At 43.0% G+C, this 25,294-nt stretch overlaps 1 protein-coding gene across 2 annotated transcripts in view; it reads left to right on the top strand.

Annotated features, from left to right (window-relative positions):
• UBE4B (ubiquitination factor E4B) overlaps nucleotides 1-25,294 on the top strand; it is a 72,941-nt gene that overhangs the window by 8,413 nt on the left and 39,234 nt on the right. For both annotated transcript variants that reach the window (XM_035117448.3, XM_035117447.3), the window contains exons 2-5: nucleotides 13,402-13,588; nucleotides 20,015-20,150; nucleotides 23,246-23,333; nucleotides 24,494-24,638. In XM_035117448.3, coding sequence (XP_034973339.1) covers nucleotides 13,402-13,588; nucleotides 20,015-20,150; nucleotides 23,246-23,333; nucleotides 24,494-24,638 — 556 coding nt within the window. The remainder of the gene's footprint in view (nucleotides 1-13,401; nucleotides 13,589-20,014; nucleotides 20,151-23,245; nucleotides 23,334-24,493; nucleotides 24,639-25,294) is intronic.

The following is a 25,294-nucleotide window of genomic DNA, read 5'->3' as shown; positions in this document are numbered from 1 at the left end:
ACTATTGCAATGAGCTGCAACATTTATGATCCTTTTTCTCTGTTGGTGTGTGTGTCGCTTACATGCTCTGTGTCATCTGTGGAGATCATACTGCAACAACTGACATCTTTATGCAAAGTCATTCAGTATATTCCAAAACATCACAATGTTGTTTTGCATGTTGAAGGTAATGATTTAGCAATCGTTTGATGTTGCAATAGGAATTTGGGGATGTGTGTAGTGCCAGTGGCTAGGGTGTACTTCTTGTGAGCTGGGAATGACTAAGGAAAGACTACAGTTCTCAGCAGACACTGGCGGTAATGCTAAAGAGGCAGGAGGCTTAGTTTGGAAGTATGTTAATTGTCACTGGAATAATAGGCCAATTGCATTCAAGTGATGAGGACTTTTGACATATTTTAGCTTAAGCCACTTGGTTTAAGCCTGATTATATCACTGTTAATGTAAGCCACTGGCACCAGAAATGCTGTATAATCAAGCCAGGTTATACAATATATAGAATTTGATTTATGGCAAGGAATTGACCTTTTAAAGCATTAATAAAATTTCTGTGAAGTCCCCATCCCCCTTTTCTCTCAGTGCAACTTTGCTTTTAAAAGAATCCAGATACGGTAGTTTGCACGCTTACTTTGCTGTTGCTTGAGTCAGGATTCATTCTGTCTCCTAATCTGGTGTGGGATCTTGTTTTGAATCCCACCCATGCACAGGACACCAGGCATGGAAACTGACCCTTACATGTGGCAAATAATAATTGCCTTCAGGCTGTTGGGTAGGATTGTTTGTAAACTTGTAGTTATTCTACATGCTATGGAGATGAAAGCCTTGTTACACACAGGAAGGTGGGCTATATATCACATGCAATAGACCTGATTTCAGAGCCACGACATATTTCTCCGTAGGGAGGGCGCTGCCATATACTGAGTCAGAGCAATGGCCCATCTTGGTCAATTTTGTCTACACTGATTGGTAATGCACTCCATGGTTTCAATCAAAATGCCCTCCTGAGCCCTACCTGGAGATGCCAGGGATTTTACCTGTGACCTTCTGCATGCATGCAAAGCAGATATTCTGCCACTGAGCTAGGGCTCCTTCCCTCAATGACAATTAGGTACGCAGTGTAAAACAAAATTACCTCTTTCAGACGACTGTGGTACCCTCCAGATAATGTGGATTATGACTTGAGGGCACCACACTGGTTGTACCAGGTCTAAAGGTTTCGCAAACAGTGGTTTATGAAGTGTTGGCCAAGCATTGGCATTTAGCTTAAATCTTGGCTTATTTTCATGATTAACTGGTATTAATCTGAGTTCAGCCCATTCACACATAATGGGGAATTCTGGTTTAATATAAGCTAGGACATTAAAGGGACGCGGGTGGCGCTGTGGTCTAAACCACTGAGCCTAGGGCTTGCCGATCGGAACGTCGGCAGTTCGAAGCCTCATGATGGGGTGAGCTCCTGTTGCTCGATCCCAGCTTCTGCCAACCTAGCAGTTCAAAAGCACGTCAAAGTGCAAGTAGATAAATAGGTGCCGCTCCGGCGGAAAGGTAAATGAGATTTCCTTTTAAAAAAAAAGTGATTGAATTTTACATACAGAGAAAAAAGAAAAAAGAGGGGGGGAGAAAAATTTATAAAGAAAATACAAAAAACAAAAAATGACAATGCTATCACATCTTATTTCTTCGAACTTCTTCACTTCCCCTTCTTACAGTCCTTATTAATAATTAACTCTTACCACTTCCAAATCTTAACTAGACACCATAGACTTACATCTTATCTCCCATTTCATAACCTTATTCTTAAATAATTCTTATTCATTTTATATAGAAGAGTGAAGGAAAAATAGAGAGAGAACAAAACCCAAAATAAAAATAAAAAGACATAATACATAATCATATTTTCTAATTTGTAATCTAAACATTTCGGACTTCCTCATTTCCCCTTCTTGAGTTCCTTATGAGTCACTAATTATTGCAGTTTCCAAATCTAAGATTACCATCTTCCTTCCAATTTACAACTTCTTTTTAATCATTTACCCTTCATACTTTTCTTTACCTTTATTACCCAATATTCTCTACCCTTTTACCCAAAAATATTCATAATTATTTTTCAAAATCTTTTCCCCCCTTTTTTATTCCCGCCCTCAAAACTAAATCTACCCCCTTTCCTTGGAATCGATGTCTCCAGAGATTTCAGCCAGCTCCTTGATGCATTCTGAGTTCAAACCGTGTTTTATCCACCTATAAAAATCTTCTCAGTTCCTCCTCACCCCACTCCTGCTTTGTCCCAATCTAAATTTTGCTCAACCCTTTCCCTCCCCTGCTGTATTCCCAACATTTTATCTTCAATCTCATTCTCTTTCTGCCCCCCACCTGCTTCCTTCTCCCTCTCTCTCACTGGGGTAACAACCTTTTTGTTTTTCCCCTTTTTGGGGGGCTTTTGGATCGAGTCCCTTCCCTGTTCCACCCCTCCCACCGATGAAACAGTGATTTCTTCTTCATCCTCTTCTGTCTCAAAAATCAGTTCTGTTGAATCAGCTGTCTTCTCTCCCGTGGTTATTGCATTTCCTTCAGGATTGCGGTTCTCCTCTGTCGTTTCCAGAATTTTCCCTAAAGTCAAAGCACAGCATGCGTCTTCTTCTAGTCCTTCCCATAGTCCTTCTTCCTCTTCTCCCTCTTCTTCATTTCTGTTGGATCATCAGTCCTCTCATCCATACTTGTTGCAACACCTTTAGGATTACGAATCTCCTCAGTCATTTCCAGAATTGTTATCAAAATCAAGTCCCACTGTGTGCCATTCCTCTCACAGTCCAGAACCTTCTCTTCCTTCCTGTTGATGCTTTCCGCCTCCATAATTGTGGCAGAGCAGGAAGTGGTATTGTTGTTGTCCTTATTTTATATTTTCCAAATATAAAAAGAATAAAGTCCCATCTGAACTGGATCCAACCTCTATTTCTTTACTTTTTCTTTTGTTATTCAGTCTCAAATTCGACACTGAGTAGCCTTAAAGTCTATTTTTAAAACTTCCTCTTTTACTTGTCTGCGGCTCTCAGTCTCATTCAAGCAGTTGCATTCCTTTCTATTGTGACGTCATAAAGGCGGCTAGCCGATCCTTCCTTTGACCCGACTCCAAGTTCACGGGGGTTTCCCCCTTGTCAAATCACAGTCTTTTGCAGAGATTTATAGACACTTTATCTTTTTCCCTTACTCTGCATCAGGAAAAAGTTCTTAAAAACAAATTTCTGGGCTTTCCCCAGCTTTACTGCATCGTCCATTACTCAATTGGGGGGGCTGACTTTCCTTTTAAGCCTCCTCCCATCGCCAATTGTCCAGTCCAAATCACAAATATTTAACTTACTTGATCCAATTCTCTTCTTTTTAAGGGAAGAATCCACCGCTTGCAGGCTGTAGGCTTGGAGCTTTGCTTCTTGGAGGTAACGTTGCTGCTCAAAATGGCTCTCGGGGCTCTTGCGAGCTTACCGGGCAGCGGAGGAGTCGCTCCCGGAGCTCCGCCGAACTTTTTTGCCCCCGGGACGCTCTACCCGGGGTTCTACAGGGGTCCGCGTCACCCCCGTGGAATTCCCCCCCCTCCGCAAGCCAGAAACCTCGGAGCTCGAGGTTTCTGTGCCTCAGCCAGCGCGGCAGACCAGAAGTGCCGGTAAGTGAGATTTCCGTGGGCTGCTCTGGTTTCTCCAGAAGCGGCTTAGTCATACTGGCCACATGACCCGGAAAAACTGCCTCCAGACAAACATCGGCTCCCTCGGCCAGTAAAGCGAGATGAGCGCCGCAACCCCAGAGTCATTCGCGACTGGACTTAACTGTCAGAGGTCCCTTTACCTTTACCTTTAGGATATTTGTGCTGAAGCCAGGGTGTGACAGGAGGAGGACCAAGGCTTAGGAAGTTTTGGAAGTTCTAGTGCAGGGGTCCGCAAACTTAGGGGGCTGGTCCACTGTCCCTCAGACCTTGTGTGGGGCCGGACTATATTTTGGGAAAGAAAGAAAGAAAAAGAATGAATTCCTATGCTCCACCAATAACCCAGAGATGCATTTTAAATAAAAAACACATTCTACTCATGTAAAAACACGCTGATTCTCAGATCGTCCATGGGCTGGATTTAGAAGGTGATTGGGCCGGATCTGGCCTCCAGGGCTTAGTTTGCCTACCCATGATCTATTGCCACCATCACACTCAAGGCGATGTCAATAGCATTCTTGGGCGATTTCCTATTCAGGTACTAATTAAGCTTCAACAGAATTGCTGCATCATGTACCGTCAGGCCGTGCCCTGGGATACCCTCTGCAGGCAAGATATCCTGCTGTACAGACACCACTTCAAAGCAGCCTTAGAGAGGGACATCTGTAATGGGAAGTTGATTTCTTACTTCAGAAAGTGTGGGTATATCTGCATCTCAGGCATCTGCAGTGGAATAAGGAAACAACTCCACTGGACCTTTTTGCAGCCTGAGTGGAATGGTCAAATAAACCTGTTCATCAACGCAGCCGAATCTCTGCATTTCGTACCTGTGCCTGAGAAGCATACTTCAAATTTGCCGAATGAAGGGACTGAAGAAACGATTGGAAAAGCAAACTCAGTACTTTACTGAATGTGCATGGGAGAAAGCTTATGGATCTGAATGTGTGCTGTATAATAGTAGCTTTCAATCTCATTCCTGGAGAGCACCGGGGGGGGGGGGCAGGCTTCCTTAGAAGTAAATGTGTGTCTGTGTGAGAAGATGAAGCTTAAAAAGTAGCTTGCTCACTCATAACCAAAAAATTGGCAGTTGCATGTGAGCGTTTAATGTGCTTTAGGATGTACACGCCTACATGGCAAAAGGTCTTTGTTAATTTAGTATTTTCCTAATAATGCTCCCTGAAATCCTGCAACACATAGGGATTTCTTCTGCAGATATTGCTGTAGAAAGCTATGCCCCAATTATTAGGGAAACAGGGGGGGGACTCTGAAATCCACCGAACACAAGCCCAACCCCTGCCCATTTTCAGCCAAATCATGACCTCTTTGTAGCATTATGAAAACAGATGCTGAGGGGGCCATCAGTGGCAACTAGCCACATTGACTATGCTTTACTTCCACTGTCAGAGGCCGAATGTCTCTGAATACCCTGTTGTTGTGGCACTGGTTTGTTATACAGTACTGTATTGTAAACTGGTGTAACCTCCCCTTGGGCCGTTTGGTGGAAGGTGATAATAAATTGAATTTTTAATAATATCATTTGCTGGGAATCACAAGTGAAAGAGTGCTGTTGAGCTCACGTCCTGCCTGCCGGTTTCCCATTGGGATATCTGGTTGTTCACTGTGAGAACAGAATGCTGGACCAGATGGGCCCTTGGTATTATCCAGCAGGACTCTTTTTACGTAAGGGGCTGGGTCTGCAGTACTGTTACTTGATTGCTGGAAAGGAAAGGATTCCCTAAAGTGAAAAGTTTGAAAATGGCTGAGGAGTGTACTTGGATAACTTTCTCTATTATACTGCATTCAGGTGTAACATAAAAGTGGCCTTATATGAGTAGACCATTGGTCCATCTAGCTCAGTATTCTCTACACTAACTAGCAGCAGCTTTCCAGGATTTCAGGCAGGAATCTCTCCCAGCCCAGAATGGAGCTGTTGAGGATTGGACCTGGGACCTTCTACATGCAAAACAGATGCTCTTACTACTGAGCTATGGCCCTTTTTGCTGAAAAAGTGCTGCTTTAGGAACATAATTTTCTTTGTTCAGTTTCCTTAAATGCTTTCACCCTACACTTTTTTGTATGTATGTGCTGCGGCACCATTTATGTATGCAAAATATCTGAGTAGTGGTGTTGGGGGGGGGGAACAGTCTCTTGTCCCGAGAAGCTTACAGTCTCCCAGCTGCAGCATCAGTGGAAAAGGGGAGATGGAGGAAATGAAAAGCAAGAGGACAAATAGCATAGAGAAGGGGGGGAAACTAATCATGTGAAGAGAAACTGTGGTGAAATGTTCATTGTCATGCCAGCACTCCTGGGACGGATGGAGAGAAAGAGATGGCCTATTGCATCTCAGTGATTTGTTTCTGTAACGCCTCAGCTGTGCAGGAAGCTTTTTCTCCTTAATTTCATATACCACCCATATGTTAGATATTAAATGTTTACTAGTTTTTGAAAGGTGGGGAAGCGGGGGGGCCATGTGTAGCTTTCGTAATGTGTTGTGAAGCCTAGAACCAAAGACGGGGACTCACTTTGGCAGACTGTCAAAACACTAGTGTGCAAATCATGCTTTGCATGTGAGCATGCATGTGCTTCATGAATGGCTTATAATACAAGGTATTTATGTATAGCACTCTTCCTGCCCCTTGTTGCATGTGGGACAATGGAAGTTGAAAGTAGCTTGCCTAAGGACACCTATTGGGTTCATGGGGGAAGGTAAAATTCCAACCAGGATTTTCCCATTTGTAGTTCAGTCCCCCTCACTGTTACACAACACCTACTTTTAGGTGAGATGATGGAAACCTTTGGAACACTTGATTGCCTTCCATTTGGCTCTGATGCAGAGCCAAGGTTCCGAGTGTCTGGGAAGTTCATGGTGCTAGGGCCTCCTTACTTGTGCAGAATGTTCCAGGTTCAGTTCCTAGAATTTCCAGTTAGAGGTGTTGTTGGCTTATATCCAAATTCGTCCATCTGCCACAGGTCCTGAAAGCTCTGCACTGGCTACTTACTGAGTGACCCACCGAGCCCAATTCAAGGTGTTGGTTGCTAGTGTACAAAGCCCTAAGTGGCTTGAGACCCAAGTACCTAAAGGAGTGACTCCCCTGATATCAACCATCTCAGGCCCCACAATTGGTAGGGGAGGCTCTGTTGGTGGTGCAGCCACTGACCCTCTTCAATGCTGGCTTGCTGCTTGTGGAATGCTCTCCCTGGTGAGGTGTGTCCGTCTCCTTCATTATAGACTTTCAGGGGGGAAATGGACATCAGTTTATCCCGACATTTGATGGCTGATAGATACTGGCCACGACAACCTTGAAATTAGTGGCTATACAATTGCTTTTAAATGTTTTAAGGTGCTATTAATGTATTTTTTAAAATTTTAAGTATTTATTTAAAAACATTTTTATGTTTGCAGTCTTGGGCTTCTTTCAGGGAAAGGGAGGGGTTCAAATTTAATTAATCATCTCTGACAATTCACCTTGATCCTTTTGTCTGATGGGGGTTGGAGTCCAATAGCTCCTGAGAGGGCCGCAGGTTCCCCTGAATTAAAACAATATGTAGTGAGAGGGTCCTTCACCTCGATCCTTTTGTCTGATGGGGGTTGGAGTCCAATAGCTCCTGAGAGGGCCGCAGGTTCCCCTGAATTAAAACAATATGTAGTGAGAGGGTCCTTGTTCTTAACCCTGAGCCTCTGGAGAGTCATCCTAGTTGACAGTATTCAGTTGAATGGACCAATGATCTCCCTCGCTACATGCAGCTGAACTTAGATTATCATAGCATGTGTTAACTTGAAACCTGCCCTGAGCCTTGGTGACAGCTACTGTACATTGGTTGCCAGTTGTTCTCTGGCCCAATTAAACACATTAGTGTTTAAAGTCCTAAATAACTTAGGTCCTAAGACAGTCTCCCTCCCCGCAGACCCTACCGCATGTTGAGAGGGCGCCCTCTTCGTAGTTGCACCCTAAGTTGTGGAATTCCCTCCCCATAGAAGTGTGTCTGGCTTCTTCACTATATAAGGTAAAGGGACCCCTGACCGTTAGGTCCAGTCACGGACGACTCGGGGTTGCGACGCTCATCTCGCTTTACTGGCTGAGGGAGCCGGCGTTTGTCCGCAGACAGCTTCCGGGTCATGTGGCTAGCATGACTAAGCCGCTTCAGGCAAACCAGAGCAGCGCATGGAAACGTTGTTTACCTTCCTGCTAGAGCGGTACCTATTTACCCTGTTTCTCCGAAAATAAGACGTAGCCATAAAATAAGCCATAGCAGGATTTTTAAGCTTTCAAGGAATATAAGCCATACCCCCCAAATAAGCCATAGTGATAGGCAGTTTAACCTTGTAGGTTAAACTGTACCATACTTAATAATAATAATAAAAAGACATCCCCTGAAAATAAGCCATAGTGGTTTTTTTTTAAAAGGAAAAATAAATATAAGATGGTGTCTTATTTTCGGAGAAACACGGTATCTACTTGCAATTTGACGTGCTTTCGAACTGCTGGGTGGGCAGGAGCAGGGACTGAGCAATGGGAGCTCACTCCATCGTGGGATTTGAACCGCCGACCTTCTGATCAGCAAGCCCTAGGCTCAGTGGTTTAACCCAAAGCGCCACCCGCATCTTCACTATACAGTATAGCTTTTGGCATATGCTGGAACCACAGCCCTTTGACATCTGAGGTGTTTGTTTTCAGGACCCATCCTATTCCTGTGACACTAATATGTTTTAAATGTTCTTAATTGTGAATTTTAAGTTGTCACCTACCCAGGGACCTACTGGTGAAAGACGGGGAATAAATTCAGTAGTAATAATAATGAGGAGGGGGAGGCTACAGATAATACAATGGGAATCGCTAAATAAAAAGCTGGTGTTCTAATAAAGAAGCGCAAATCTTTTGGCTGGCTTTGCTGGACTCTTGATTGAGCCACTGAGCAATTTGCAGCATGTGTGAGATGGTCTACGTTGCTGAGGACTGGATCAACCATCTGCTGCCGCAGCTCATCTATTATACAGCTCAGTGTACACTTCTGGCATTGTACAGAAAAGGCCACGGTGGCAATATCCCTGCTGTGCATGCATGTGGGGAAGTGTGAGCAAAAGAAATTTGGAAGTGGAAGGAGGACAAGATGTGGGCAACGAGTGGGACAGGGCAGGTGAGGAATGGGGAATTACTGTGCCAAATGAGAAAGTGGAGAGCCTTCTGAATGCACAAGGAAAGACTGAAGCTTGCCATATAATGCCCAGATAGCCACAGCATTTAAAGGGGCTGGAATAGTCCACAGACGACTTACTCTTGTCTCTTACTTGGTGTTGTCTCCTAGGATTTTTACATGGCATAAATCAGTCTTACTCAACCTCGGCCCTAAAAATGTTGAGACTACAATTCCCATCATCCCTGACCACTGGTCCTGCTAGCTAGGGATCATGGGAGTTGTATGCCAAAAACATCTGGAGGGCCAAGGTTGAGGAAGCCTGGCATAAATACTCTGCAGAGGGCTAGTTCCAAGGAGTTTCAGGTTCTTCTCTTTCTCCATCCAATCCTGTTCTCCACTCCTCAAACCTAAACGCTATATGGAAAGATGTGGAGAGCCATCCCCAGTTAATTTCCTTTTTCATTGGGGAGGGGATACAAAGCCAGGGAAAGTAAAGTCTTGAAAGAAGATGCTTAAAGGCCTTGGTAAATGGGGGTGGTGATGTCTTTTTTAAGCGGACTTTCCTTCTCTTTGTACTTGCAACCTCCCAATTCTCAATTTGCACTTGCAAGTACCTCCCTACTTGGGAGAAGTGAGATGCTTTCTTAGCTTACGTTGGGGACCGTTTGTATATAGAGAGCAATTTCAGGGTTATTTTGTTGTTTAGTCGTTCAGTCGTGTCCGACTCTTCGTAACCCCATGGATATTTCAGGGTAGGTGGCAAAATATGACCCGTGGGACTTTTAGGATGCTGCCTTATACTGAGTCAGACCATTGGTCCATCTATCTCAGTAATGCCTACATAGACTGGCAGTAGCTGGCCATGGTTTCAGGCTGGGTTTTTCTGCCCCAGTCATGAAGATGCCGAGGGTTGAACCTGGGACCTTCTGTGTGTGTTTTTTTACCATTGAGCTATGGCCCTTCCCCCAAATTATAGCCGTTACCCTACTGTCATGCATGTCTGAGTGGGGGTTTGAACTCTGGTCTCTCAAGTCCTAGTTGAATGCTCTAACCATTACACTACATGTTTGATCACCCCAATTACTCTCCTCCCATTACAACATGTCATGTCACAAATAGCTTGTAAGGCTCCCTGCAGTTTGAAAATAGGGGTGGCATAGGGAGGCTAGTATTGGAGCAACCTAATTTCAAGCCTCCCTTGAGTTTGCAGAGTTAATTTGGATCCAGGTCAGTGAAAACAGGCACTGGATGTTCAGTAGGTTTCTCAGAAGAACATGTCCTTTGATAATGCAGCAGCCTTTTATCAGGTTGAAATTCCTTTTGGATCTCTAGCTGAGAGCATATCCTGCCCTGGTTTGTGTGTTGGTCTGGAAGTGTTAATTCAAGTTCTGAAGATATTTTGCAGGAAGACAACCAGTAGACATATTAAGCTTTTTTTGATAGGATTTAGTTATCACAATGGTCTGGCAAAACAAAACTAGGTTGCCTCAAACTATGAGCGTAGTGTATAATAGGGCTTTCTTTCAATTTAGCTGCTGAAGTTAATTGCTTTTGAGTTTTCATTACAGTCAAGTGGTATATATCTTGTGAAATAAAATGAATGTATTTCGCTGTGTATCTTTTGAAATTCTTCTTGTTGGTTACTTGATGTGGTGTAAACAGAACACACATCTCCTCCAGAAAGCAGTGCAAAAAGGAAAGTAAAAAGCTATCAACCATTAACTTCACATCATGCAGAACCAGTGTTAGAAACTGAGATATGAAAGCTTGGAGCTAAATGGCACCTTAAACCTAGGTTATGGGCGCAACAAAGGAATCTTTAGGCGCGCTTTTTTATAACAAGAACACAAAACTGAAAATGAATGAACTACAGCTAAAATCTCAAGTTCATTTTCACATGCTCTAGTCCTTCCCCTGCTCACTCCCCCTAATATTCTTAAGAGGGCCTCTTCTCTAGTCTTCAAAGATTAGCTGGAAGTGGGGAGGCAGCAAAAAGTCCTCCTTTCCTTCCACTCTACAATTTTAATATGAAATTTTAGACGCAGTACTGTGGCCAGAGCTCAGAAACTGCTCGCCCTAATGAAATTCCCTGTCGCAAAATGCGCCTAGAACAATGGGAGTTTTGAACACTGTGCAGAACCAAATATAACAAACGTGTTATCAGTCTGGAAATAACCAGATGTGTACAATGAAAATTTAGCAACAAACATTTATTGAGTGTCTAGTTGGAGTTAGCATGTTTGAACAGTCTGCCACTAGTCATATGCTGGGTGTCCCCCCCTGATGTTGGCCTTTTGCATGAACGATGAATTTGGACTAGCAATCCTGTACAGATTTTGTAATTGAAACATTTTAAAAATTATTTTGCTTGCTTTGAGGTATAGTGTGACATTGAGTGAATTAATGATCTACATAAATTATGCTCGCAAAATGCAACTTGTTATGGATCTGAAAGATGGAGAGCAGCTTTACTGGAAGATAAAGAGGAGAAGAGATGATGGTATCGACCTCATTGCTTAAGGCTTATGGAGGGAACATTGCACTGCTTCTAATTATAGTGTCCCATCTGAGCAGGGGAATGGAACACCGCATGGTGTTTTCCACATGTTGTTCTGTATCAGTTTCCGGGAAAATGCTCTTTGGAAATCTCTCGGGGAAAGGATAGAAGTCCAGGTGGTAAATCGCTAGAATGTTCAGAAACTTTCTGACTTAATGGAATGGAAGCATGTTGCCCTTGAAGGAGAACCTTCTATTTATTTCTAGTAATTCCCAAACAACTGGGGGCGAGGGTGGGAATATATTTTAAAATGTCTAGTCAGTCTTGAAAACAGAGCTGGTTTTGTGAAGAAGATGGTGGGCTGCGAATTGGGAAGTTTCCAGCCTGCATCTCATTCTAGCTATGAACTTAACTGGGAGGCCTTAAACAAATCCTCTCTGCCTCAGCACTGTTGTCTGTAATACCGTATCAGCCCGAATATAAGCTGCTCCCTTAAAATTCCACAGGCACTCACACCCATTGTGTTTTATCATATGTCTGTTTCAGCAGTGCTACCATAAAAGCCAATTTTTCTAAGGTCGTGAATTTAAGCCGTACTTTTAATTTCTCACAGTCAGAATTTGGAAAAAAAGTGATGCTTATATTCAGGCCAATACGGTATGTAAAATTTACAGTGATAATGGTTGTACCATATTCAGTTGTATTCAGCTAAACTTACCATTTGGTGAAATGTGAATGTGTCTGCCCTCCTCCCAACATAATGTGCACCCCTCTCCCCTCTTTCCAGCTGGGAGGATGAGTTTGAAAGCTTCTGCTTTTTGGTTAACCACAGTTTGTTGTGACCAGGTTCTGTGCTTAATATTATTATTATTTATTAAATTTGTATACCTCTCTTCAGTTCACAACATAAAAGTACAAAATGAAAACACAGAAGACATAATAAAGCAAGCTCCATGTATTCTGTGTCTGGATTGACTCGCTTCTCATATTTGAGAAGGTTATATGTAATTCTTTTATATGGTTATATGTAATTCTTTTCTTTTGAAACTGTTACTGTGGATTATAGTTAATATTAACATTTCTAGTAGCTTGCTCGCTTATTTGAGAGCTGTACACGAGCCATGGTTTGAAGTTTCCTTGTTTTAAACTAACAACAGTTAATGGTAACCATGGTTTGTTGGTCCAGATAACACAACAAATGCTGGTTAACTGAAAGAAAAAGAAAAAGCTTCTGAACTTTTCTTCCCAGCTGCATGGGAGAAGGAGTGGTGGATGTCCATGCTCCTCCATGTGGAGAAGGCCATGCTCATTCATATTTTGCTAAACCAGCTGGCTAGCTGATGCTGATGGAGTTGTAGTGGAAAATATCTGGAGGGCATCAGGTAATGAAAGTCTGCCCTCACCAACAAACAGCTTCCCTCACCAACAAATTGCTGCATGCAGGCCTTGGAGTAATACTGCAGTCAGTAGAACAGGAATGACTTCACTGGATTCTAAGAACCAAGGAGAGTCATAATTTAGTTGTAGGATGCTTGTGTTGTATGCAGAAAGTCACAGCCTCAGTCCCTAGCACAGCCTTTCTCAATCTTGGGCTGCGAGATGTTGTTGACTACAACTCTCATAATTCTTAGGCAGCATGGCCAGTCGTCAGGGATTATGGGAGTTGTGGTTCAAGAACATTTAGTAGTTCACAAAAAGCTGCCCTGCCCTAGCATCTCAAGTTAAAGGGACCCCAGGTAGGAGGTGATGGGAAAATACTCTATGCTTGAGACCCAGGAGACCTGCTGTCAGTAGGGACAGACTAGACTAGATGGACAAACTCTTTGACCTGGTGTATGGCAGTTCCCTATCTTCCTATTATTCTGGCCTTAACATACCTTGCTTGCAGTTCCTTCCTTCAGCTAGCATCTCCAGGTGGCATATGCCTGACCTGGCTTGGGTGTATCTTGAAATACATCCCAGTTCTATTCTTAGCTCTTTTTTTATTGCCTTGTCAGAACCCCAGAGGATTTATACACCAGCATTTTACTAAGCTCTGGTTTTGTTTTGTTTTTAATGTTTACCTCTTGTTTCGTTGTAGATCCGTCGGAGGCGCCTTGCCCGGCTTGCCGGCGGGCCATCTTCTCAGCCCACCACACCACTTACGTCTCCGCAGAGGGAAAACCCTCCGGGGCCTCCTGCAGCAGCACCGCCTTCCGGAGCGCCCCATAACCTTGGGCTAAACATTCATAGCATGACCCCAGCTACCTCTCCCATTGGCGCATCAGGTAAGCCACAACTTAATAATCCTTTTCCTTAAAGTAGCCCACAATTTAATAATCCTTTTCCTTGAAGTAGCTGTTACTGGTTTCTATGTATATTACAACATTTCCCCCACCGCCAAAATGGCTATCAGGTTGTACATTAGCATAAATCATCCTTATTAAGCCATACAAATTATTCAAATGTCGAGCATATAACAGTCTCAGGGACAAAAGTTGTTTTCCCTGTTACAGACAGTTGTTCCCAAGGAAGAGTATAGTTCAAGCTGTGCTGTTCAGGATAGCCATACTGTATCTGCAAAGATGCTTTAGAGAGTTTCTTTTAGGGCCTGTTTTCATTTGTATATTGAATAAAACATTACCATCTTGCCATGAAAACTGTCCATTCCCAGTATCACTGAGGTATTTTCTTGGTGACAGCAAATTATACTGTTTGATTTATACTGTTAAGTCCAGGGATAGTCCTTCTAAGGCTTTCTATGTTTGTGTTGCAGATAGCCGATATAAAAAATAGTGAATAAATCCTTATTCTATATATTGGCATTTAGGCCTCCAAAGAGGGATGATAAACACAATTGGCAATGAAAAATCCAGTTTAATAATTCTGATTTCCTTCCTGTTAGCAGCTGTGTTAGAAAAATACCTGGTCTTTTTTTTTCTACATCAGATGGAATTCCTAGGAATTCAGATTTCTTTCTACAACTCCAGTATGGAGTAGCTTTTTGTGCATTGCTATGTTAATTAAAAAGGGACACGGGTGGTGTTGCGGTCTAAACCACAGAGCCTAGGGCTTGCCGATTGGAAGGCTGGCAGTTCGAATCGCCGTGATGGGGTGAGCGCCCGTTGTTCAGTCCCAGCTCCTGCCCACCTAACAGTTCAAAAGCACGTCACGTGCAAGTAGATAAAGGTACCGTTCTGGCGGGAAAGTAAATGGCATTTCCGTGCGCTGCTCTGGTTCGCCAGAAGTGGCTTAGTCATGCTGGCCACATGACTCCGAAGCTGTCTGCGGATAAACTCTGGCTCCCTTGGCCTATAGATCGAGATGAGCGCGCAACCCCAGATTCGTCTGTGACTGGACCTAACAATCAGGGGTACCTTTACCTTTATGTTAATCAAATGTTAATTTAAAACAGCAGAATGATAGATCAGTAAGGAAACATGACACTTTCCTAATTTTTCCTCTTAAATATTTTGTGGAAATACACATTCATTTGTTTTAATACCATGTTCTCTTCCATGAGAGCACTTTCGGCTGAAGGGAGCATCTCATACAACCTTATTAGGTCCTGTCTTTTTGTTTGTGTTGGTTCCTCTCCTTGGAAGCAGTGGGGTGTGATTGTTTCAACTGCTGGTTATGGCTTAAAACAGTCCATATTGGGAATTGGGATCCTTTGCAAAATTATCTGCAGCAATTTGTGGTGCTGGTCATGAGCAATGAGATCCGTTCATGGACAAATCAGCAGAGTTTTGTGGCACCTTCAAGACAAATTTATTATGGCATAAGATGAGCCCTGCCATATTAAGCCAAAGGCTTAGCTAGTCCAGCATCCTATTCTCACAATAGCTGACAAGTTGCCCATGTGATTCTCTGCAACTGGCATTCAGGCATACTGTCTCTGACAGTAGAGCGAGAGGACATAGTCATTACAGTTAGTAGTCTTTGATAGCCTTATCCTCCATAAATTTGTCTACTTCTTTAAAAACAGGGGTGGGGAACCCTTTTTAGTCTGAGAGTCCCATATCCTTCTGGACAGCCTTCCAGGAGCTGCTTATCAGTGGGGGACAAGATCAGGTTCACACATTCCTCTATCCTTACAAGCAAGAAACATTTCCAGAGTTCAAGAACACATTTCCAAGCAGGGAAAAACACTCAAGGAGTGTGTAAAGCAGGGCTAGTGCGGTGTGTGAGCTGGAGAGAGTTCCGAGGCCCAGATAGAGGAGGCCTGGGGGCCAATTTGGCCCCCACCCCTGAAGTTCCCTACCCCTGTTTCAAAGCTACCTAAGTCAATGCCGTAGTTGCATCTTGTGTGTTACTCAGAAGGTTTTGTGACGTATACGCCACTTCATCAGATTAGAATACCTGAGTTACAGGTAAAGGTAAAGGGACCCCTGACCATTAGGTCCAGTCATGGACGACTCTGGGATTGCGGTGCTCATCGCTTTATTGGCCGAGGGAGCCGGTGTACATCTTCCGGGTCATGTGGCCAGCATGACTAAGCCGCTTCTGGTGAACCAGAGCAGCGCATGGAAATGCCATTTACTTTAGGAGCTGTACCTATTTATCTACTTGCACTTTGACATGCTTTCGAACTGCAAGGTGGGCAGGAGCAGGGACCGAGCAACAGGAGCTCACCCGGTCACGGGGATTTGAACCGCCATCCTTCTAATCAGCAAGCCCTAGGCTCTGTAGTGCCACCCACGTCCCTGAGTTACAGGTAACCTGTAACATTTCATGCATCTAAAGAAGTGGATGGTAGTCCACAACAGCTTATTACAGTAAGCCCACAGCTGACACAGGGGTTACATTTTGGGGATCATTCCTAAAGCCAAAATCATGTCACACACAATGGGAGCTATGGTTGGTGGAATTGCCAAAGTTCTTTCCCCCGGATGCCAAACCCTTTTTGATTTTTTTATTATTATTTGTCAAGCGTGTAAAGCTGAATGTGCACAAGTTAATATGTGTAACTTGTGGGCTTACGGTATACAATTGTAAATTGTTTGGTCTTTTAAGGTGCCTGTTTTGATTTTGTTGCAGCAGATTAATATGGCATTGGCTACCCCTCTGGATGTTATTGTTGGATGGGCCCCTAAGTTGCCACTGGCTACAACAGCTAGATAGAGGCTCCTTTTTCTGGGGCTCTATGCTTCTGAATACCAAGTTCTCGGCCCAGGCTGAAAACGCTGTTCGGCACATAACCTATAATCTGTCTTAGAGGGTTTTGTGGAGATAAAATGTGGTGTTTGGGGGGGGGTGTTTAGGAGCATGTGCCCTTGGAGTTAAAATGCAGTAAATAGCCTATTGAAATGTGTGGCATAGACAACAACATTGATTTTAAATAAAGGATTAGTCATGTTCCTGCTATCATACAGGCCTTTCCCCTGCAGAGATCCCAGTCAGTCAGGGCAGATGCCACTGGGTGTCAGGGCTGTGTTTGCCCTCACTGCAACAGTCCTCAAGTGCAGCTGTTTACTTTTCCCTTATCTAGATGAATGGCAACCATTCACTTAATGCTGAAGAAGGGCCATTGTTCATGCTTTGCATGTAAAAGGACCCAGGTTCAATCCCTGGCATCATCCTAGTAGGGTTGATAAATATCCCTACATGAAGCCCTATAAATCCACAGCCACATAGGGGCAAACTCTTGTGTAATAGCCACTGAGCATCAAGCTGCCTCTTAATCTGCATAGCCCTATCCAAGGCCCTGTTCCTTCATTATGTATGATGGTAGTTGTGAACTAAGTCTCATATATATCTTGCTTTGTTCTTGTTGCTCTCCTTCCTTCCTCCTTAACCCTGACCCTGCAGTTTAGGTGAGAGACTAGTATGCTACTGTGATGCAATATTGCACATTGACCTCATGCTGAAGATGCAGTATAGCAATAAATATTTTTCCTGTTTGAAGTGGCTCAAGTAACACATGTATAGTTTCTCTTAGCTGTTTACTTCGAGAAATCATTCTGGCCAGCTAGCTCCACTATTGGATTCAGTATTGTTTGTGCCTACTAAAGATAGGGGACAATTTTCATTTAAATTTGCTATTGGTGTGCTGGAATAGATTATGGAGCGTATATTCTGTCCAGAGCAAATGACTATCAACACTTTATTTCTTGGCAGGCAGTGCACAAAGTGTGAAAGGTAGTAATGGTGGCTGCTTCATTTTCTTTGCTTTTTTATTATTCATGGATATCTTAAATTGTACTAGTGGCTATCTTTTCTCATCAGTTTGTTCTTACTAGGTTTTAAAATATGTTTGGTTTTCTTTTACTTGATGGAATGGTTCAGACAGAATGCTAAACCATGGTTTAGTGTTACATTTGTGAGTCTTAGTAAACTCTGGGCTTTCACTCTGTCCCTTTCTTTCTTTTGTATGCCAGGGGAGGCAATTGAAAACTTTCTGAGATAACTGGTGTTCCCCACTTAGGAGTATGAACTCTTCCTAGTTAGCTCAAACAAATCAAGACCATCAACTATGGTTCGCTTCCTTACTTGAGTTCCTTAAAAGCAGGGGCTAAATGTAATAAATAAAAACTAAGTCTGTTAGATTAATTTGAATTACAAGATGTTTTTGCAATAATAAAACAGGATCACTCTACTTATGCTGCTTGCAGCTCTTTGGAGGAAGGGCATGGATGCAAATGGAATATTGTCACTGGCTTTGAGTGACAGTTCCTGTTCTATCCCTTGTTGATCACTGCTAGTAAGTTCAAGCCAGCAGCAGTCTGCACAGGTAATGTTTGGCTGGTGGATTGAGCTATGCTGTACTCCTATTGCCAGCAAATTCGGATGTCTGAAAGTAGTTTTGACTGTGTATGGCAGTGGTTTTCAACCAGTGTGCCATGGCACCCTGGGGTGCCTTGAATGATGGCCAGGGGTGCCACAGGCAACACTGGACTCCATCCCTCTTTCTGGTGCCCTCTCAAGATGGTGGCCTCAAGTTCACCTTCGGCCAGTCACCATTGGGCTGCTGAGGCTGAGGGCATCCTCTTCCCAGGCCCCTGTGGGGCAACGTGAGGAGGCACCTTCCTCTGGTTTAGGGGGTGGGTTGGCTCAGAGACTAGGGGCTGTGGCTGCTAGAGGACTCTCCCAAGGAGAGGGGAAAGTAGAGGAGGCTGAGGAAACACTCCACAAGGGAGGGGTGTTTGAAAAGGGGTGAGGGGTTGCTGGCTCTAGAGTTGACATAATTGGGCTTTTGAGGCTTTGAGCGCATTTCCCCACAGGGGAGCAGCAGAAAGAACGTAGTTGGTCAAGGGAGCATATGACTCAAAAAGGTTGAAAACCTCAGGTGCATGGGATTACATTTCATGAGGAAAGTTTTTGTCTGGTACCTGAGTATGCAGTAATAATGTTCTACCCTCGCAGAAGCCCACTCTGCAGTGACTTGATGCGAGACAGAGGTTTTTGTCATGGCTGGGCCCACTCAGAGCAGTGACTCTACAGAGTTGCAATGGGCAACCTTTGAACTCATTGGAATGTTTAAGTATTTAATGAATTAATTTCCTACAACACATAACTCTGAAGTCTTTGGGGATTGCTGGTGTTAGTGCATTGCTGGTGCTTTATGTTGCAGACATCTAACATCTTTTAATTGACACTTTAGGATCTTCATTGTATATAAGGAGCACTCTTACTAGCAAACTCAGTCACCCTGTGCCAACAGAGTTGAAAAGCAGGGCCACTAGGAACTAGAAGTTGGTATTGGTGTGCTTGGTTCAATTCCAGGCCGCTCAGAAATACAAAAGCAACCAAACGAGGCAGTCCCCCCCTCCCTCAAAAAAGCCAGTACCTCAGCCCCAGTGAGAATTTGTGCATACTCTGTTGTTCCCAGCAAGCAGATAATGTTGAGTGTCAGTTGGAAAAGAGAAACAAACAACTGGGAGAAAGAAAGAAAGAAAGAAAGAAAGAAAGAAAGAAAGAAAGAAAGAGAGCCTGAATTGGCTTGTCTGAGCTTCTAACAGCTTAATAGTGCCCTGTAGGGAAGGCACGGCTGGCTGGAATAGGATTTCTCCTGGTATTGGGAGGGGGGAAATGTGCTGCAGCATTTTTTTTTGCTGTGTGTATAAGATACCCCCTATTTTGGGGGACTCCTTTTTTTAAAAAAAACAACAGCCCTCAGCACTACCCGTGTATAAGACGAGCCCCAATTTTAATTTTTTTGGGTCAAAAAACCCAGTCTTGTACACGGAAAAATATGTGATGTAATGTGTGTGTTCAGTGTTAGAAACTGAGATAGGAAAGCTAGGAACTAAATGGCACCTTAAACCTAGGTTATGGGCGCAACAACGGAATGTCTAGGCAGACTTTTTTTCTAACAAGAATACAAAGCTAAAAATGAATGAACTACAGCTAAAATCTTACGTTCAATTTCACATGGCCTAATCCTCATCTGAAGACTGCAAAAAAACAAAGCCATGCTTCCCCTGCCGCCCCCCTAATATTCTTAAGAGGGACTCTTCTCCAGTCTTCAGAGAGTGGCTGGAAGTGGGGAGGCAGAAAAAGATGATCCTTTCCTTCCACTCTGCAGTTTTAATCTGAAATCTTAGGTACAGTACTGCGCCCAGAGCTCAGAAACTGCTCACGCTAATGAAATTCCCTGTCGCAAAACCTAGATCAATGGGAGTTTCGAACACTGTGTGTGTTTAGTTCAAGAATGTGTTGTAGGAACAAAATGACATATAGTTGTTGTTTTTCCTGGTTTCCTTTCCCTGCAGGTGTAGCCCACCGCAGCCAGAGCAGCGAAGGTGTGAGTTCGCTCAGTAGCTCCCCATCAAACAGCCTCGAAACACAATCTCAGTCCCTCTCCCGGTCGCAGAGCATGGATATCGATAGCGTCTCCTGTGAGAAAAGGTAAAAAAGGTTCCATCTGCCCTCTTCATTGAGGAATGCTTGTTGCCTGTGCTCATAGAGATGCTATTTTTTTATGCCCTGCTCAGCAGTTTCTAACATGAGCTTGTAAATAGCTGCTCGCCTGGTTCCTGGTGGTGAGATAGATTTGTCTCTGGGGAACTAGGCAGGGTTTCTTTTATCAAAGTAAGTGGATCTTTTTAATTGATAGTTCTTGTTGAAATTCCCACAAAGAAGCAAAAATTACTGTCGAACAATACAAAATAAACCACAATGAATCAAAATAATATGAAATATGTGTATATTTAAGGGGCAGGAGAGATGAAATGGGTGGGGTGGGGTGGAGGGGGCAGCTGGTGGCCCAGGTCAGCCCAGCACTCAGTGCTTCCTGTCTATGTTGTGTTTGTGGAATATCATTTGCTTATAAATCTCCAGTTGAGTCATATCTTCTGCTCAAAGAGGTGATGGTTCTTTAACTTTATTCCAGAAAAAGTGGCATATATGTAGTCCAGCTGGAAAACCTTATTTATTGCATGCATATACTACCCCCCTCTAAACACACACACACATTCATGTGGGAAGCTAGTCTGAGTTATCTTCTGCTTAAGTCTTTGCTGGCAACTAGTTTTTTTTCTATGGGCATCTTAAACAGTTGGGGGGTTGATGGGCTAAGGCTACCTCTCTAACCCAAAATGTCCTGCTGGCAAATACAGGGGTTGGAACTGCCTCTTTTAAGCTCCCACCCAGAGGGATAGGATGCTATTTTGGTAATGGGGGTCAAATTTACCATTTAAAAAAACCCAACACAACCACATATTAGGGAATCGATTGTGGGAACTGAAATTCAAAAGGAAAGGGTAAAAAATAGAAACTGAGAATGTAATAAAAGCTCTCAATATTAACAACCCAATCAGAGTAGCTGATAAGATATCTGAATAATTAATAACGCAATTGCATGCAACATTGACTGCTCAAAACGTGTTTGGGAGGGCGGTGTGTAAAGCAGTTGCAATTGCCTTGATGTTTTAGTTCAGAAAAAAGGAGAGATGAAAGGCAGTGAAAAGAGATGCAAAAAGGAGGAGGGGAGCTTTTGATTGGGGTCATGCTCTTTGCCCCTGTGGTCTGAGGATGACAGAGTCCTGGGATAAGAGGCAAGCGTTTTCATGACTGCAGCTCCTTCCTTGCTAGGTTAGTTGAAGGGACTGGGTAGAATCCCCTCAATCAGGTGAACATTTGTTGGGTGCAAAGGGCAGCAAGCTATAACTGTTAAGTACATTCTGTGGTTGGAGATGCATGCAGAAGGACCCAGGTTCAATCCCTGGCGTCTCCAGGTAGGGCCAGGAATGTCCCCTGTCTTAAATCCTGGAGAGCTGCTGCTGGTCAGTGTAGTCAATAGTGAGCTAGATGGACCAAATAATGAACTAGATGGTGTATGTTCAGATGTTGTTTGGGGCTTTTCCTTTTTAGTTTTAGAAGTTTTAGAAGCTTGTTTAAACGTATTATTTAGTGTGTAGCATACACACTAAAGCTTAATACAAAAAAGTACATGAGAAAAATTAATAGAATTAATTTTAAAATTAATTTAAAAACCAAACAACAATTTCCAGTGGCAAGAATTATGCCAGGTACAGACTGAGACTTCATGAGTTGGCAAGGTATTTAATCCATGAAAGCTTCTTCTGTATTAAATATTTAATTAGCCTTCGAAGCACCAGGGGTCTTTTTGCGGTTTCCCCGGGATCTTACAGTTAAATTTCAGCCATTAAAATACTTAATTCTTCTTCTGCCTTATTTTTTTTAAAGAATTTATCCATTCTGAAATTATTTAATTAACAACCAAATATAACATCGAAAATGAAACACACACACACATGAAATGGGAAACTAACTGGATTTTTCATCCCTTCGCAGAAATTAAAAACCCTTCAAAGGGTTGTCCCTCTCTTGGTTTCTAGATTCTAATCCTCCTCTAGCGACCATGTTTTAAATTTGGCACATGCTTCTCAGAAGATTATAGTGAACCAGAAGCTGCTATTCTCCTTTTCCAGAACTCACTATATTGTTTAATTGGGAATATGTTTTTAGTTCATTTATGATAGTTAATATATTAAATTCATGCACGTATTTCTGCTCCTCAAGACTTATCCCCAATTTAAACAAAGAGTCAGTAACACAGAGATTTCAGTATTCACCAAATATGGCCAGTTTCACCAGGCACCCTTGCTGTTAACTTTCAGGGGTCTCTTGAAGACATGCCAACAGGCCTATGCCATTTAAATCTCCCTACCAGTCTTTTTAATGCTCACTGTGTATTGTTTTTATGTTCTCTTTTATTTGTATATCCACAGGATATGGTGGTATATAAAATACTTATATAAATAAAAGTATAAAGAAAGAGATCTGGAGGGTGGCAGTGTGAGAACGGACCTTTTTAGTGGTGGCATTTCCTGGGAGACACTTGCCTGGTGCGATCATTGCTTACCTTTAGGTACCAGGCAAAAGCATCCTTTTGCTGCAGGCCTTTGACTTTTGGTTATCTGTAGCCTCCTTCACTGGGTAGGATGTTATAGTTCTGTCTTCTAAAGATATGAATGAGTTTTGGCTTTGAATCTGTTTTAATTTTGGGCTGGTTTAATGTATGTGTCTTTGTTTTTGCTGTAAGATGCTTTGAGTTGCTTTCGTAAAAAAAAGTGGCGAATAAGTTGCATTAATAATAATGCTAATAATAAAAAATAAGCCTGCAGAAACTGCATGCAGCACCACCACCATCCGTGTGCCCTGATTTTTGTTCTGTGCAGGCACCAACTTAAGAACAGAGGGGGTTTCTTCCCCCACTCCTTTTAGTTCCTAATGGGCTGCTCTGTAGGACTCTTTTCAGGTTGAGTCACAAGTTTTTCGCCTGTCTTTGGAGAGCAAAACACAGTATGAAAAATAGGTTGTGGGCCAGGGCTGTTGACTAGTGGCTGTTAATTACAACATTTGTTAATGGATCCAGTTATTCTTGTGTATGTCAGTCTTTTCCCCATCCTGTTTTTCGGTCAGCAACTTTCATTGAAAGTGCCTGGAAGAATTAATGGGTTCTTTGTTCTACTTGACAGTATGTCCCAGGTGGATGTAGATTCAGGAATTGAAAACATGGAAGTTGATGAGAATGACCGAAGAGAGAAAAGGAGCCTTACCGATAAGGTGGGTAAGCTGGTACGGGATGGTGTTGGGAAGCTCAGAGACACTTGACTGTTGCCCTTTGTGGGGCAATGTGCACAAGGGTTTAAAAATGAATGTTCATTCATTTATTTTTATTCATTTGGGTTTCTTGCTCACTCTTATTTCCAAGGCCTCTAGGCAGTTAAAAGTTAGGAGTGTGCTATCAAAAAGCTATGAGCTCAGTTTCAGACAACAAAACACCTATGCTTGTTATCAGTCTTGTTTCATGTGCCGTCACTAGTGGAGGAGTTGCAGCTGGGTGGGATATGGGGTTTGGCCTTCTTGGTTGTGGCGATGCTGTTGTGAAACTCTCTCCCAAGAGTTGGCTCCTTCACTGACTGTAGGTGGGCACCTGAAGCTTAACTTATTTCACTTGCTTGCTTCAGTGGATTTGGGTTTTTTTTGCTTGCTTCAGTGGATTTGGGGTTTTTTGCCCGTTTGTTATCAACCCCTTTATTTCCGAAGTTCAGAGGTGAGTGCCGATCCTTGTGTAGTCTAACAGCACCACCCATGTTCAAGAGGCTAGGAAGAACCCCCAGGTTTGCAGAAATTAAAAGTAAAATAAAATTGGAGGGGGGGGGAGAGAAATTGTGAGGGGATCCCAAAAGCAGCCCAATGCGGGCTTAGCATCCTCACTTTGCCTGGAATGCAAAATTACTGTTGGGGGAAAAAGAATAGAAAAATAGGTGGGAGGGGATGGTGTATCTTGAAAAAGACATTGGTGATTTGGTTTGCATTCTGAACAGGGGCCCTACATGTTCCCACATTTTGTTGCACATTCCTCTTGTTTTTAGCCTTCCTTCATTGCATAATTTCAATATTGTAAGCAGCCTTGTGGGAAACCCTTTGCGGCCTGGAAGGTGGGATGCAAATACAAATGGAACCATCTTTGAGAGATTGGGAATGTGCTGCAGGGCACAACCCTCTCTCACACCTACAAATTCCACCCTTCCATGACTTGCTGTCACTGTTAGTGAGCATTATGTCTGCATCAGGGTGGAATGTAGCACGGCAGACCAGAATGAGGTTGCTAACCCTTAGCTTACACGATCACAAATACCTGCCCTTTCGTGGCTTTTCAAAATGAATACTCAAATCTTTTCCTCTTTTCCCCCCTCCCCCTCCCCCTCCCCATGATAAAGGAGCCCCCATCAGGATCAGAGATATCGGAAGAGCAAGCCTTACAGCTGGTCTGCAAGATTTTCCGGGTCTCCTGGAAGGACCGAGACAGAGACGTCATCTTCCTAACTTCGCTTTCTGAGCAGTTTAAACAGAACCCAAAGGAAGGTAAGGAACCTGAGGTTTAATCTCAAGTGCTTGTTGATGATGCTGAATTCAGAAGCCGAGCTGCTTACCATCCATCTAATTGAATGCTGTATTCTATCTTGGCCAGCAGCAGCATTTCAAGGGTTCAGGTAGCAGCATTTCTCAAACTGCTACAGAGATTTTTCAGTTTTATTTTAATTAAAATGCACAATCTTTCTAGGCAAAATGCATACTCAAAATTTTATCTTGTTTATTCTTAGATATCTTGAGTCAAAATACACGTATGAACCAAAAACAGTGGAAGTAGAAGAGGGGGGAAGGTTTTTTGGGGGGTGGGCGGTTGGAATTGTCAAATAAATGCAAACTGAAGCAGATTTATATTGACCCTTCCTCTCCAAGGAGCTCAGGATGGCAAACAAATATACAATTTTAAAAACATAAAGCAAGCAAAAACATTCTAAAACAGATTAAAATGTTCTAAAAACAAATGTTAACTATAGCATCTAAAATCAGTTTAAAATATATTAAAAGCAGTTACAGTTGAAAGCATCCGATGACGTTAAGATTGCCAGGAACAGTATTCTTCAACCACCAAATGCCTGGGCAAATAGGAATGTTTTCACATTCCTCCTGAAAGTTAATAATGATAGAGACATTGTACATCACTAGAGAGGACA

Source organism: Zootoca vivipara, chromosome 6 (assembly GCF_965207765.1).
Source record: "Zootoca vivipara chromosome 6, rZooViv2.hap1.1, whole genome shotgun sequence".
Taxonomy (NCBI): domain Eukaryota; kingdom Metazoa; phylum Chordata; class Lepidosauria; order Squamata; family Lacertidae; genus Zootoca; species Zootoca vivipara.
This window is presented reverse-complemented; position numbering and strand designations above follow the sequence as displayed.